The sequence below is a fragment of the Oncorhynchus clarkii genome, chromosome 33 (genome assembly GCF_045791955.1).
Source record: "Oncorhynchus clarkii lewisi isolate Uvic-CL-2024 chromosome 33, UVic_Ocla_1.0, whole genome shotgun sequence".
Taxonomy (NCBI): Eukaryota; Metazoa; Chordata; class Actinopteri; order Salmoniformes; family Salmonidae; genus Oncorhynchus; species Oncorhynchus clarkii.
The window spans coordinates 32,244,123-32,259,154 of NC_092179.1; the positions used below are offsets into that span (position 1 = coordinate 32,244,123).

Genomic DNA, 15,032 nt, shown 5'->3' on the forward strand with positions numbered 1-15,032 from the left:
AGGTAATGGGTAATGGGACACAGTGAGAGGTAATGGGACACAGTGAGAGGTAATGGGACACAGTGAGAGGTAATGGGACACAGTGAGAGGTAATGGGTAATGGGACACAGTGAGAGGCAGCAGGCTTGGACCATGAACACAGAGAAGATAAAACATCTTAAACTGTTGAAGCAAATGACATCCACTCACCATTCACTGTGGGTGTACCATATGTGCAGAGAGAGATATGACAGCAGACAGGCTTGGCTAATCAAACACGAGGAAAATACATTCAGTTGTAAATTACTTTTGGTGTTTGAAGTGGAGAGAGAGAGAGAGAACTAACCGGTGCCCCCGGTTAATTCTGACTCTGTATCGGTACCCCTCTGTATATAGTCTCACTATTATTTCAGCGCTGCTCCTAAATCACTTGTTTCTTTTATCTCTTATTCTTATCCATATATCTTTTTAAACTACATTGTTGGTTAGGGGCTCGTCAGTAAGCATTTTCCTGTAATGTTTACACCTGTTGTATTCAGCGCATGTGACTAATACCATTTGATTTAATTTGAGAGAGGAAGACAGAGCGAGAGGTCAAGGATGGAAAGAGAGAGAAGAGAGATAGCGAGAGAGAGAGAGAGAGAGATAAAGAGATAAAGGTAGAATAAGGGAGTGTGTGTGTGTGTGTGTGTGTGTGTGTGTGTGTGTGTGTGTGTGTGTGTGTGTGTGTGTGTGTGTGTGTGAACTGGACAAAGGAGTGATTTGCCTGACACAGCTAATCTCAGGCTTCCTGGTGTTCATTACCCCCTCCTCCATCGTACCCCCTCCTCCATCATAACCCCTCCTCCATCATAACCCCTTCTTCATCGTACCCCCTCCTCCATCGTAGCCCCTCCTCCATCATAACCCCTCCCCGTCTTTACCCCCTCCTCCATCGTAACCCCTCCTCCATCGTAACCCCTCCTCCATCGTATCGTAGCATGGTGGTGTTAGGGGGAATGGTATCGTAGAGGTGTTAGGGGGAATGGTATCGTAGAAGTGTTAGGGGGAATGGTATCGTAGAGGTGTTAGGGGGGATTGGTATCGTATCATGGTGGTGTTAGGGGGAATGGTATCGTAGCATGGTGGTGTTAGGGGGAATGGTATCGTAGAGGTGTTAGGGGGAATGGTATCGTAGAGGTGTTAGGGGGAATGGTATCGTAGCATGGTGGTGTTAGGGGGAATGGTATCGTAGAGGTGTTAGGGGGAATGGTATCGTAGCATGGTGGTGTTAGGGGGAATGGTATCGTAGCATGGTGTGTTAGGGGGAATGGTATCGTAGCATGGTGGTGTTAGGGGGAATGGTATCGTAGCATGGTGGTGTTAGGGGGAATGGTATCGTAGCATGGTGGTGTTAGGGGGAATGGTATCGTAGAGGTGTTAGGGGGAATGGTATCGTAGAGGTGTTAGGGGGAATGGTATCGTAGCATGGTGGTGTTAGGGGGAATGGTATCGTAGAGGTGTTAGGGGGAATGGTATCGTAGCATGGTGGTGTTAGGGGGAATGGTATCGTAGCATGGTGGTGTTAGGGGGAATCCATAGCCCATTGACTGTAGAGGGGAGAGACTGCCAATCCCATCCACTGTGATTTAGGACCAGGCTGCAATGAACTGCCTGGGAGGCCCTGTACTGAGCTACAGGATAGGAGAGACAACTCATTCAGGCAAGCAAGCAAGCACGCACACACACACACACACACACACACACACACACACACACACACACACACACACACACACACACACACACACACACACAAACACAAACACACTGTACTGAGGGTATTGTGCTCGGAGGCTCAGGTGGAAAAGTATTGATTGCCACAACTGTTGCACTTGATTGGTAACTCCTCTCTGACAATCCTCATTGGTCCAACACACACATGCCCGGTGCACACACACGCGCACACACACACACACACACACACACACACACACGCAATCCTACACACACCCAACACAATTGACACCTACATACAAACACACAACTAATCCCACCAATCACCATTTCATTGAATCTAGTCCACCTCCATAACCTCCCCCTCCCTCCCTCCTCTCCCCAGACTGCACTCACGGTTTCTGGGCTTCTCCTCGTCGAGCCCCTCCTCCTCGTTCTCTGGGTCGATGTCTTCAGCCTGTGTGATCCAGTCCAGGTAGCCCTTCAGGTCCTCCTCCAGCTGCTGCTTCTCTCTCAGCTTCTGGAAGTCTCCTCTGGCCTTGGCCTTCTCTCTCTCCTTGGAAAACTCTCTGCAAGGACAGGAGAGGAGGAGAGGAGATGGAGGAGAAGAGGAGAGGATGGAGGAGGAGAAGAGAAGAGAGGGGTGGGAGATGAAAGGATGGAGGAAGAGAGGATGGAGGAGAGGAAAGGAGGAGCAGAGGATGGAGGTGAGGATGGAGGAGGAGAAGTTGGAGGAGGAGAGGGGGATGAGGAGGAATAGAGAGGAAGGGGAGGAGGAGAGAGATGAAGAGGAGGAGGAGAGAGGAAGGGGAGGAGGATGAGAGAGAGGAAGAGGAGGAAGATGAAGGATGAGGTGAGAGAGGAAGAGGAGGAGGAGGAGAGAGAGTAAGAGGAAGAGGAGGAAGAGAGAGAGGAAGAGGAGGAGGAGGAGGAGGAGGAGGAGGAGGAGGAGAGAGTAAGAGGAAGAGGAGGAAGAGAGAGAAGAAGAGGAGGAAGAGAGAGAAAAAGAGGAGGAGGAGAGAGTGGAAGAGGAGGAGGAGGAGGAGAGAGTGGAAGAAGAGGAGGAGAGAAAGGAGGAGTGGGAGGAAGGAGAGGAGGAGGAGGATGGAGAGGGAGGAGGAGGAGGAGAGAGTGGAAGAGGAGGAGGAGAGAGAGGAGAAGAGGGAGGAAGGAGAGGAGGAGGAGGATGGAGAGGGAGGAGAGAGCGGATCTGAAAACCCATTGTATCAACAGATTCAGAGTTGTTTTTCTGAGCAAGCAGCAAGTAGCCTATTAGAAAAGGAAAAATAAAGTTAATTTAAAGCAAGAAATCTGACTCTCATCACAATCAAAGTTGCCCAATTTGTCCCACTGTAGATACAGAATAAATATTTTTGTCACAACATCAAGGAACACAGATATAAGTACTGCATGTACACTGACTGGACAAAACATTAGGAACACCTTTTTTCTTTCCATGACAGACTGACCAGGTGAATCCATGACAGACTGACCAGGTGAATCCATGACAGACTGACCAGGTGAATCCATGACAGACTGACCAGGTGAATCCATGACAGACTGACCAGGTGAATCCATGACAGACTGACCAGGTGAATCCATGACATAGACTGACCAGGTGAATCCATGACAGACTGACCAGGTGAATCCATGACAGACTGACCAGGTGAATGCATGACATAGACTGACCAGGTGAATCCATGACATAGACTGACCAAGTGAATCCATGACATAGACTGACCAGGTGAATCCATGACATAGACTGACCAGGTGAATCCATGACAGACTGACCAGGTGAATCCATGACAGACTGACCAGGTGAATCCATGACAGACTGACCAGGTGAATCCATGACATAGACTGACCAGGTAAATCCATGACAGACTGACCAGGTGAATCCATGACAGACTGACCAGGTGAATCCAGGTGAAAGAAGCTATGATCCCTTATTGATGTCACCTGTTAAATCCACTTCAATCAGTGTAGATGAAGGGGAGGAGACAGGTTAAAGATGAAGGGGAGGAGACAGGTTAAAGATGAAGATGGAGGAGACAGGTTAAAGAAGGAGTTTTAAGCCTTGAGACAATTGAGACATTGATTGTGTTTGTGTCAGAGGGTGGAGGGGCAAGACAAATTATTAAAGAGCCTTTGAACGGGGTATAGTAGTGGGTTCCAGGCTCACAGGTTTGTGTCAAGAACTGCAACGCTGCTGGGTTTTTCACGCTCACCCCTATCAACAAAGTTAATCGCAGGCCCCCCCTACCCACCCACCCCCCAAACTACTTCCTGTGTCTATGCACAACTGTGGGAAGAATTTGAAACATTGTAGACTCCACGCCCCAAAGCATTGAGGATGTTCTGAGGGCAAATGTGCAACTCAATAGTAGGAAGGTGTTCTTAATGTTTCGTGCACTCAGTGTATTTTAGGCGGTGAGACTTCAACAATTACCAGCAGCAACAGGAGAGAGAACTCAGCTGCATGCACTAGAAAGAAGGGAAGGTGAAATACACAGATCTGGAGGACGATACATCATTCACTTTGTAGCATCCTTCTCAAGTGATGCACTAGAAAGAAAGGTGAAGAGTGTGATGAGTCTCTGAATAACAAACAGTACTTTCAACTACTACCATTCTACTCTTTAGAATCTACTCTTTAGAATTCAGCTAGTGGATCTACATGTGGGTTCCAAACAGCACCCTGTTCCCTATGGGGCCCTGGTCAAACAGCACCCTGTTCCCTATGGGGCCCTGGTCAAACAGCACCCTGTTCCCTATGGGGCCCTGGTCAAACAGCACTCTGTTCCCTATGGGGCCCTGGTCAAACAGCACCCTGTTCCCTATGGGGCCCTGGTCAAACAGCACCCTGTTCCCTATGGGGCCCTGGTCAAACAGCACCCTGTTCCCTATGGGGCCCTGGTCAAACAGCACCCTGTTCCCTATGGGGCCCTGGTCAAACAGCACTCTGTTCCCTATGGGGCCCTGGTCAAACAGCACCCTGTTCCCTATGGGACCCTGGTCAAACAGCACCCTGTTCCCTATGGGGCCCTGGTCAAACAGCACTCTGTTCCCTATGGGGCCCTGGTCAAACAGCACCCTGTTCCCTATGGGGCCCTGGTCAAACAGCACCCTGTTCCCTATGGGGCCCTGGTCAAACAGCACTCTGTTCCCTATGGGGCCCTGGTCAAACAGCACCCTGTTCCCTATGGGGCCCTGGTCAAACAGCACTCTGTTCCCTATGGGGCCCTGGTCAAACAGCACCCTGTTCCCTATGGGGCCCTGGTCAAACAGCACCTGTTCCCTATGGGGCCCTGGTCAAACAGCACTCTGTTCCCTATGGGGCCCTGGTCAAACAGCACCCTGTTCCCTATGGGGCCCTGGTCAAACAGCACTCTGTTCCCTATGGGGCCCTGGTCAAACAGCACTCTGTTCCCTATGGGGCCCTGGTCAAACAGCACCTGTTCCCTATGGGGCCCTGGTCAAACAGCACCCTGTTCCCTGTGGGCCCTGGTCAAACAGCACCTGTTCCCTATTGGGCCCTGGTCAAACAGCACCCTGTTCCCTGTGGTTCCTGGTCAAACAGCACCTGTTCCCTATGGGCCCTGATCAAACAGCACCCTGTTTGGGATGTAAGACTACCACTAGGGCCGACACAGCTTCCCACCTCCCTGGTTGGTGTCTGAGGAAATCACTGTGTTGGTGAGTGGTGTTTGAGTGGAGTATTGGTCACCTGGGAAGTTCTGAAATTACAGTCCCACACCACAGACTCTGTCTACAGGGCTGAGTACGTCTAGCACTGCTGACCCACGGCCCGTCTGTGTCCCAAATGGATACAATAACTGGGAAGATGGATGAGACAAACTGACTCAGTTACAAGTAGAGAGAAAATGATCCCAGAAGTCTCTCTGTTTCTCCACGTCCTGTCTCCTGTTGTCTACAGTATATACACCCTTAGAACCCTCAGTAGAATTACTCCCAGGGGCCTCTCTGTTTCTCCACGTCCTGTCTCCTGTTGTCTACAGTATATACACCCTTAGAACCCTCAGTAGAATTACTCCCAGGGGCCTCTCTGTTTCTCCATGTCCTGTCACCTGTTGTCTACAGTATATACACCCTTAGAACCCTCAGTAGAATTACTCCCAGGGGCCTCTCTGTTTCTCCATGTCCTGTCTCCTGTTGTCTACAGTATATACACCCTTAGAACCCTCAGTAGAATTACTCCCAGGGGCCTCTCTGTTTCTCCATGTCCTGTCTCCTGTTGTCTACAGTATATACACCCTTAGAACCCTTAGTAGAATTACTCCCAGGGGCCTCTCTGTTTCTCCATGTCCTGTCTCCTGTTGTCTACAGTATATACACCCCTAGATCCCTCAGTAGGGATTACTCCCAGGGGCCTCTCTGTTTCTCCATGTCCTGTCTCCTGTTGTCTACAGTATATACACCCTTAGAACCCTCAGTAGAATTACTCCCAGGGGCCTCTCTGTTTCTCCATGTCCTGTCTCCTGTTGTCTACAGTATATACACCCTTAGAACCCTCAGTAGAATTACTCCCAGAAGTCTCTCTGTTTCTCCATGTCCTGTCTCCTGTTGTCTACAGTATATACACCCTTAGAACCCTCAGTAGAATTACTCCCAGGGGCCTCTCTGTTTCTCCATGTCCTGTCTCCTGTTGTCTATAGTATATACACCCTTAGAACCCTCAGTAGAATTACTCCCAGGGGCCTCTCTGTTTCTCCATGTCCTGTCTCCTGTTGTCTACAGTATATACACCCTTAGAACCCTCAGTAGAATTACTCCCAGGGGCCTCTCTGTTTCTCCATGTCCTGTCTCCTGTTGTCTACAGTATATACACCCTTAGAACCCTCAGTAGAATTACTCCCAGGGGCCTCTCTGTTTTTCCATGTCCTGTCTCCTGTTGTCTACAGTATATACACCCTTAGAACCCTCAGTAGAATTACTCCCAGGGGCCTCTCTGTTTCTCCATGTCCTGTCTCCTGTTGTCTACAGTATATACACCCTTAGAACCCTCAGTAGAATTACTCCCAGGGGCCTCTCTGTTTCTCCATGCCCTGTCTCCTGTTGTCTACAGTATATACACCCTTAGAACCCTCAGTAGAATTACTCCCAGGGGCCTCTCTGTTTCTCCATGTCCTGTCTCCTGTTGTCTACAGTATATACACCCTTAGAACCCTCAGTAGAATTACTCCCAGGGGCCTCTCTGTTTCTCCATGTCCTGTCTCCTGTTGTCTACAGTATATACACCCTTAGAACCCTCAGTAGAATTACTCCCAGGGGCCTCTCTGTTTCTCCATGTCCTGTCTCCTGTTGTCTACAGTATATACACCCTTAGAACCCTCAGTAGAATTACTCCCAGGGGCCTCTCTGTTTCTCCATGTCCTGTCTCCTGTTGTCTACAGTATATACACCCTTAGAACCCTCAGTAGAATTACTCCCAGGGGCCTCTCTGTTTCTCCATGTCCTGTCTCCTGTTGTCTACAGTATATACACCCTTAGAACCCTCAGTAGAATTACTCCCAGGGGCCTCTCTGTTTCTCCATGTCCTGTCTCCTGTTGTCTACAGTATATACACCCTTAGAACCCTCAGTAGAATTACTCCCAGGGGCCTCTCTGTTTCTCCATGTCCTGTCTCCTGTTGTCTACAGTATATACACCCTTAGAACCCTCAGTAGAATTACTCCCAGGGCCTCTCTGTTTCTCCATGTCCTGTCTCCTGTTGTCTACAGTATATACACCCCTAGATCCCTCAGTAGGGATTACTCCCAGGGGCCTCTCTGTTTCTCCACGTCCTGTCTCCTGTTGTCTACAGTATATACACCCTTAGAACCCTCAGTAGAATTACTCCCAGGGGCCTCTCTGTTTCTCCATGTCCTGTCACCTGTTGTCTACAGTATATACACCCTTAGAACCCTCAGTAGAATTACTCCCAGGGGCCTCTCTGTTTCTCCATGTCCTGTCTCCTGTTGTCTACAGTATATACACCCTTAGAACCCTCAGTAGAATTACTCCCAGGGGCCTCTCTGTTTCTCCATGTCCTGTCTCCTGTTGTCTACAGTATATACACCCTTAGAACCCTTAGTAGAATTACTCCCAGGGGCCTCTCTGTTTCTCCATGTCCTGTCTCCTGTTGTCTACAGTATATACACCCCTAGATCCCTCAGTAGGGATTACTCCCAGGGGCCTCTCTGTTTCTCCATGTCCTGTCTCCTGTTGTCTACAGTATATACACCCTTTGAACCCTCAGTAGAATTACTCCCAGGGGCCTCTCTGTTTCTCCATGTCCTGTCTCCTGTTGTCTACAGTATATACACCCTTAGAACCCTTAGTAGAATTATTCCCAGGGGCCTCTCTGTTTCTCCATGTCCTGTCTCCTGTTGTCTACAGTATATACACCCTTAGAACCCTCAGTAGAATTACTCCCAGGGGCCTCTCTGTTTCTCCATGTCCTGTCTCCTGTTGTCTACAGTATATACACCCTTAGAACCCTCAGTAGAATTACTCCCAGAAGTCTCTCTGTTTCTCCATGTCCTGTCTCCTGTTGTCTACAGTATATACACCCTTAGAACCCTCAGTAGAATTACTCCCAGGGGCCTCTCTGTTTCTCCATGTCCTGTCTCCTGTTGCCTATAGTATATACACCCTTAGAACCCTCAGTAGAATTACTCCCAGGGGCCTCTCTGTTTCTCCATGTCCTGTCTCCTGTTGTCTACAGTATATACACCCTTAGAACCCTCAGTAGAATTACTCCCAGGCACCTCTCTGTTTCTCCATGTCCTGTGTCCTGTTGTCTACAGTATATACACCCTTAGAACCCTCAGTAGAATTACTCCCAGGGGCCTCTCTGTTTCTCCATGTCCTGTCTCCTGTTGTCTACAGTATATACACCCTTAGAACCCTCAGTAGAATTACTCCCAGGGGCCTCTCTGTTTCTCCATGTCCTGTCTCCTGTTGTCTACAGTATATACACCCTTAGAACCCTCAGTAGAATTACTCCCAGGGGCCTCTCTGTTTCTCCATGTCCTGTCTCCTGTTGTCTACAGTATATACACCCTTAGAACCCTCAGTAGAATTACTCCCAGGGGCCTCTCTGTTTTTCCATGTCCTGTCTCCTGTTGTCTACAGTATATACACCCTTAGAACCCTCAGTAGAATTACTCCCAGGGGCCTCTCTGTTTCTCCATGTCCTGTCTCCTGTTGTCTACAGTATATACACCCTTAGAACCCTCAGTAGAATTACTCCCAGGGGCCTCTCTGTTTCTCCATGCCCTGTCTCCTGTTGTCTACAGTATATACACCCTTAAAACCCTCAGTAGAATTACTCCCAGGGGCCTCTCTGTTTCTCCATGTCCTGTCTCCTGTTGTCTACAGTATATACACCCTTAGAACCCTCAGTAGAATTACTCCCAGGGGCCTCTCTGTTTCTCCATGTCCTGTCTCCTGTTGTCTACAGTATATACACCCTTAGAACCCTCAGTAGAATTACTCCCAGGGGCCTCTCTGTTTCTCCATGCCCTGTCTCCTGTTGTCTACAGTATATACACCCTTAGAACCCTCAGTAGAATTACTCCCAGGGGCCTCTCTGTTTCTCCATGTCCTGTCTCCTGTTGTCTACAGTATATACACCCTTAGAACCCTCAGTAGAATTACTCCCAGGGGCCTCTCTGTTTCTCCATGTCCTGTCTCCTGTTGTCTACAGTATATACACCCTTAGAACCCTCAGTAGAATTACTCCCAGGGGCCTCTCTGTTTCTCCATGTCCTGTCTCCTGTTGTCTACAGTATATACACCCTTAGAACCCTCAGTAGAATTACTCCCAGGGGCCTCTCTGTTTCTCCATGTCCTGTCTCCTGTTGTCTACAGTATATACACCCTTAGAACCCTCAGTAGAATTACTCCCAGGGGCCTCTCTGTTTCTCCATGTCCTGTCTCCTGTTGTCTACAGTATATACACCCTTAGAACCCTCAGTAGAATTACTCCCAGGGGCCTCTCTGTTTCTCCATGTCCTGTCTCCTGTTGTCTACAGTATATACACCCTTAGAACCCTCAGTAGAATTACTCCCAGGGGCCTCTCTGTTTCTCCATGTCCTGTCTCCTGTTGTCTACAGTATATACACCCTTAGAACCCTCAGTAGAATTACTCCCAGGGCCTCTCTGTTTCTCCATGTCCTGTCTCCTGTTGTCTACAGTATATACACCCTTAGAACCCTCAGTAGAATTACTCCCAGGGGCCTCTCTGTTTCTCCATGTCCTGTCTATCTCCATGTATGTCTCCTTATCCTCTCCCTCTGTTCTCTGATGTCTATTCAGGATTGATGTGGATTCATATTCTAAGCGGGAATCTATGGCATTTTTGGGGACTATATGTTGAGTGTGAAGCATGCAAACAACAGAAAACAGAGACACGGTAGATATACACATGAAAACAAAGTCAGACATACAGGTGCTAAAGATCATGAATGTTGTCTTGACAAACAACTTTATACATATTATAGACACATCTTAAGACATCATACATTATAGATGGGCTTTAATAGGCCCCTGTATTCCCCCAGCCAACAGCAATAACAGCAGCATCCATCCCAACTAAAAGCCTGAGACTAGAATAGAGTGGTTTATCAGGAAGAGGTAGAGGGAGAGGAGGTGGAGAGACAGTCAGCAAGTCAGTCAGTCAGAAATAGGAGCAGTCAGTAAGTCAGGCTGGAAGAAAAGGACAAAGTTTAACTAGTCAGTTAGTCAGTAAGTCAGGCTGGATGAACTCCTCTCGCAGTGCTAGAGGTGTCCCTACAGACCCGGGTTCGATCCCGGGCTGTGTCACAGCTGGCTGCGACCGGGAGACCCATGAGGCGGGGCACAATTGGCCCAGCGTCGTCCGTGTTAGGGGAGGGTTCTCCCGGCTGGGATGTCCTTGTCCGAACGGGATCTAGCTGCTCCTTGTGGCGGGCCCGGTGCATGACTTCTGTCGCCATCTATACGGTGTTTCCTCCGACACATTAGTGCGGCTGGCTTCCAGGTTAAGAGAGCAGTGTGTCAAGAAGTAGTGAGGCTTGGCGGGTCGTGTTTCGGAGGACGCATGGCTCTCGACCTTCAGAGAGGAGACCAACAGTAGAACCAGTCAGTCAGAGAGGAGACCAACAGTAGAACCAGTCAGTCAGAGAGGAGACCAACAGTAGAACCAGTCAGTCAGAGAGGAGACAAACAGTAGAACCAGTCAGTCAGAGAGGAGATCAACAGTAGAACCAGTCAGTCAGAGAGGAGACCAACAGTAGAACCAGTCAGTCAGTCAGAGAGGAGATCAACAGTAGAACCAGTCAGTCAGAGAGGAGATCAACAGTAGAACCAGTCAGTCAGAGAGGAGACCAACAGTAGAACCAGTCAGTCAGTCAGAGAGGAGACCAACAGTAGAATCAGTCAGTCCTTCAAGCAGGCAGACCAGAGGAGCGGTCAGAGGCCATATTAGAACCAGTCAGTAAGACAGACAGAAGAGGCCATGGTAGAACCAGACAGACAGACAGACAGATGAGGCCATGGTAGAACCAGTCAGTCAGACAGACATACAGACAGACAGACAGACAGACAGACAGACAGACAGAAGAGGCCATGTTAGAACCAGTCAGTCAGTCAGTCAGACAGACAGACAGCCAGACAGACAGACAGACAGAAGAGGCCATGTTAGAACCAGTCAGTCAGTCAGTCAGACAGACAGACAGACAGAAGAGGCCATGGTAGAACCAGTCAGACAAGCAGGGATAAAAGGTCAGCCGAAGAGGAAGAGGCCAGGCTCCATTAGAACCTGCAGTAGAACCGGTTCTTACCCGCTCAACACCCCCAACACCAAGTTAAGCACAAAAAATGACCCTATGATGATTAGCGTGACAAAATAGAGCCAGGGCCAGCCACTCCCTACAGCGTCGTTGACCTGGGAAGAGATAGGAGAGAGGAGGCAGGGGAGAGTTAATGTCCCTTCAACACACAGCAACAAGAGTTAATGTCCCTCCAACACACAGCAACAAGAGTTAATGTCCCTCCAACACACAGCAACAAGAGTTAATGTCCCTCCAACACACAGCAACAAGAGTTAATGTCCCTTCAACACAGAGCAACAAGACTCCACTGGACCTGCCTGCGATGTGTGATGGAGTAACCCTTGTCTGAGACGTCGAGACCTGATTGGCTACCTAGGCTAAAGCAGTGACGTAAAGTACTTAAGTGGAAATACACTGCTCCAATAAATAAAGGGAACACTGAAACAACACAATGTAACTCCAAGTCAATCACACTTCTGTGAAATCAAACGGTCCACTTAGGAAGCAACACTGATTGACAATACATTTCCCATGCTGTTGTGCAAATGGAATGGACAACAGGTGGAAATTATAGGCAATTAGCAAGACACCCCCAATAAAGGAGTGGTTCTGCAGGTGGTGACCACAGACCACTTCTCAGTTCCTATGCTTCCTGGCTGATGTTTTGGTCACTTTTGAATGCTGGCGGTGCTTTCACTCTAGTGGTAGCATGAGACGGAGTCTACAACCCACACAAGTGGCTCAGGTAGGGTAGCTCATCCAGGATGGCACATCAATGCGAGCTGTGGCAAGAAGGTTTGCTGTGTCTGTCAACGTAGTGTCCAGAGCATGGAGGCGCTACCAGGAGACAGGCCAGTACATCAGGAGACGTGGAGGAGGCCGTAGGAGGGCAGCAACCCAGCAGCAGGACCGCTACCTCTGCCTTTGTGCAAGGAGGAGCAGGAGGAGCACTGCCAGAGCCCTGCAAAATGACCTCCAGCAGGCCACAAATGTGCATGTGTCTGCTCAAATGGTCAGAAACAGACTCCATGAGGGTGGTATGAGGGCCCAACGTCCACAGGTGGGGGTTGTGCTTACAGCCCAACACCGTGCAGGACGTTAGGCATTTGCCAGAGAACACCAAGATTGGCAAATTCGCCACTGGCGCCCTGTGCTCTTCACAGATGAAAGCAGGTTCACACTGAGCACATGTGACAGACGTGACACGAGTCGAGTCTGGAGACGCCGTGGAGAACGTTCTGCTGCCTGCAACATCCTCCAGCATGACCGGTTTGGCGGTGGGTCAGTCATGGTGTGGGGTGGCATTTCTTTGGGGGGCCGCACAGCCCTCCATGTGCTCGCCAGAGGTAGCCTGACTACCAATAGGTACCGAGATGAGATCCTCAGACCCCTTGTGAGACCATATGCTGGTGCGGTTGGCCCTGGGTGAAAGACAATGCTAGACCTCATGTGGCTGAAGTGTGTCCGCAGTTCCTGCAAGAGGAAGGCATTGATGCTATGGACTGGCCCGCCCGTTCCCCAGACCTGAATCCAATTGAGCACATCTGGGACATCATGTCTCGCTCCATCCGCCAACTCCTGAACAGTCTGTGGTGCAACGTGGCGTTGGTGGATGGAGCGAGACATGATGTCCCAGATGTGCTCAATTGGATTCAGGTCTGGGGAACGAGCTGCTTTAGTCCAGGTCTGGGAGGAGATCCTTCAGGAGACCATCCGCCACCTCATCAGGAGCATGCCCAGGCGTTGTAGGGAGGTCATACAGGCGCGTGGAGGCCACACACACTACTGAGACTCATTTTGACTTGTTTTAAGGACATTACATCAAAGTTGGATCCGCCTGTAGTGTGGTTTTCCACTTTAATTTTGAGTGTGACTCCAAATCCAGACCTCCATGGGTTGATAAATTTGATTTCCATTGATAATTTTTGTGTGATTTTGTTGTCAGCACATTCAACTATGTAAAGAAACAAGTATTTAATAAGAATATTTCATTCATTCAGATCTAGGATGTGTTATTTTAGTGTTCCTTTTATTGTTTTGAGCAGTGTACTTTAAAGTACTACTTAAGTATTTTTTGGGGGTATCTGTACTTTACTATTTATATTTTTTACAACTTTTACTTTTACTTCACTACATTCCTAAAGAAAATACTGTACTTTTTACTCCAAACATTTTCTCTGACACCCAGAAGTACTCGTTACATTCTGAATGCTCAGCAGGACAGGAAAACGGTCTAATTCACACACTTATCAAGAGAACATCCCTGGTCATCCCTACTGCCTCTGATCTGGCGGATTCCCTAAACACACATGCTTTGTTGTAAATGATGTCTGAGTGTTGGAGTGTGTCGCTGGCTATCTGTACATTAAAAAACAAGAAGATGGTGCTGTATGGTTTCATTAATATGAGTTGTTTTAAATACTTTAGACGTTTACTTTTGGTACTTAAGTATATTTTAGCAATTACACTTGGTTTTGATACTTAAGTATATTTAAAACCAAATACTTTTAGACTTTTTACTCAAGTAGTATTTTACTGGGTGACTTTCACTTTTACTTGAGTCATTTTCTATTAAGGTATCTTCACTTTTACTCAAGTATGACCATTGGGTACTTTTTCCACCACTGGGCTTAAGCTCAGTGGGCTAACACAAAATGATGTTACACAGACGAACCACGTTAGTCCCCATGTGTTACACCTCACAGACCAGCCCATAATAACCTTAGTTACCGCTTAGTAACCAGGAAGATTCCAATTCCAACGCTCCTCAGATTTAAAGAATGAAACTTATATTGTTTCTACACTCTTAGAAAAAAGGGTTACAAAATTGTTCTTCAGCTGTCCCTATACTGTAGGTCAGGAGAACCCTTTTTGGTTCCAGGTAGAACCCTTTTTGGTTCCAGGTAGAACCCTTTTTGGTTCCAGGCAGAACCCTTTTGGGTTCCAGGTAGAACCCTTTTTGTTTCAATCAGAACCCTTTTGGGTTCCATGTAGAACCCTCTGTAGAAGGGCTCTAAATTGAACCCAAACGTTTTTTTCAAATGGTTCTCCTATGGGGACAGACAAATCACCCTTTTAGGTTTTAGATAGCACCTTTATTTCTAAGAGTGTACCTCTAAATCAACCTGAGTCTAAATAATTTATTGCTGTGTGTGTGTGTGTGTACGTCTTATACTTGGCAACATGACTCAGCGTTGGGTAAAACCAGAAAACGGGGACCACCTGCAGAGTGGGTTTTATACTGCAGAAACAAAGCCAGTGGGTTTTAAATGGGAGAGAAAAGGTTTTTAAGTGAGTAGGAGCGCCCCAGGGGGGGATGCCTGGGTTGAACCACACAGAGGAGGAGAGAAAAGGTTTATCTACAGTACTGACTTCTCCCAATGTAGTGATGAATGGGGGGAGGAGGAGAGAGAGAAGGAGAAAGGAGAGAGAAGGGAGAGGGCAAAGAGAGAACAGAGAGGAGAGAGAGAGAAGGAGAAAGGAGAGAGAATGGAGAGGGCAAAGAGAGAACAGAGAGG

General features: G+C 48.3%; 1 protein-coding gene across 1 annotated transcript in view; it reads right to left on the reverse strand.

The window, feature by feature from the left end:
- The window catches only part of LOC139393293 (calcium channel, voltage-dependent, L type, alpha 1C subunit), a 511,196-nt gene that overhangs the window by 100,323 nt on the left and 395,841 nt on the right, over window positions 1-15,032 (reverse strand). Inside the window, exon 9 of the mRNA XM_071141816.1 lies at window positions 2,092-2,264. Coding sequence (XP_070997917.1) covers window positions 2,092-2,264 — 173 coding nt within the window. The remainder of the gene's footprint in view (window positions 1-2,091; window positions 2,265-15,032) is intronic.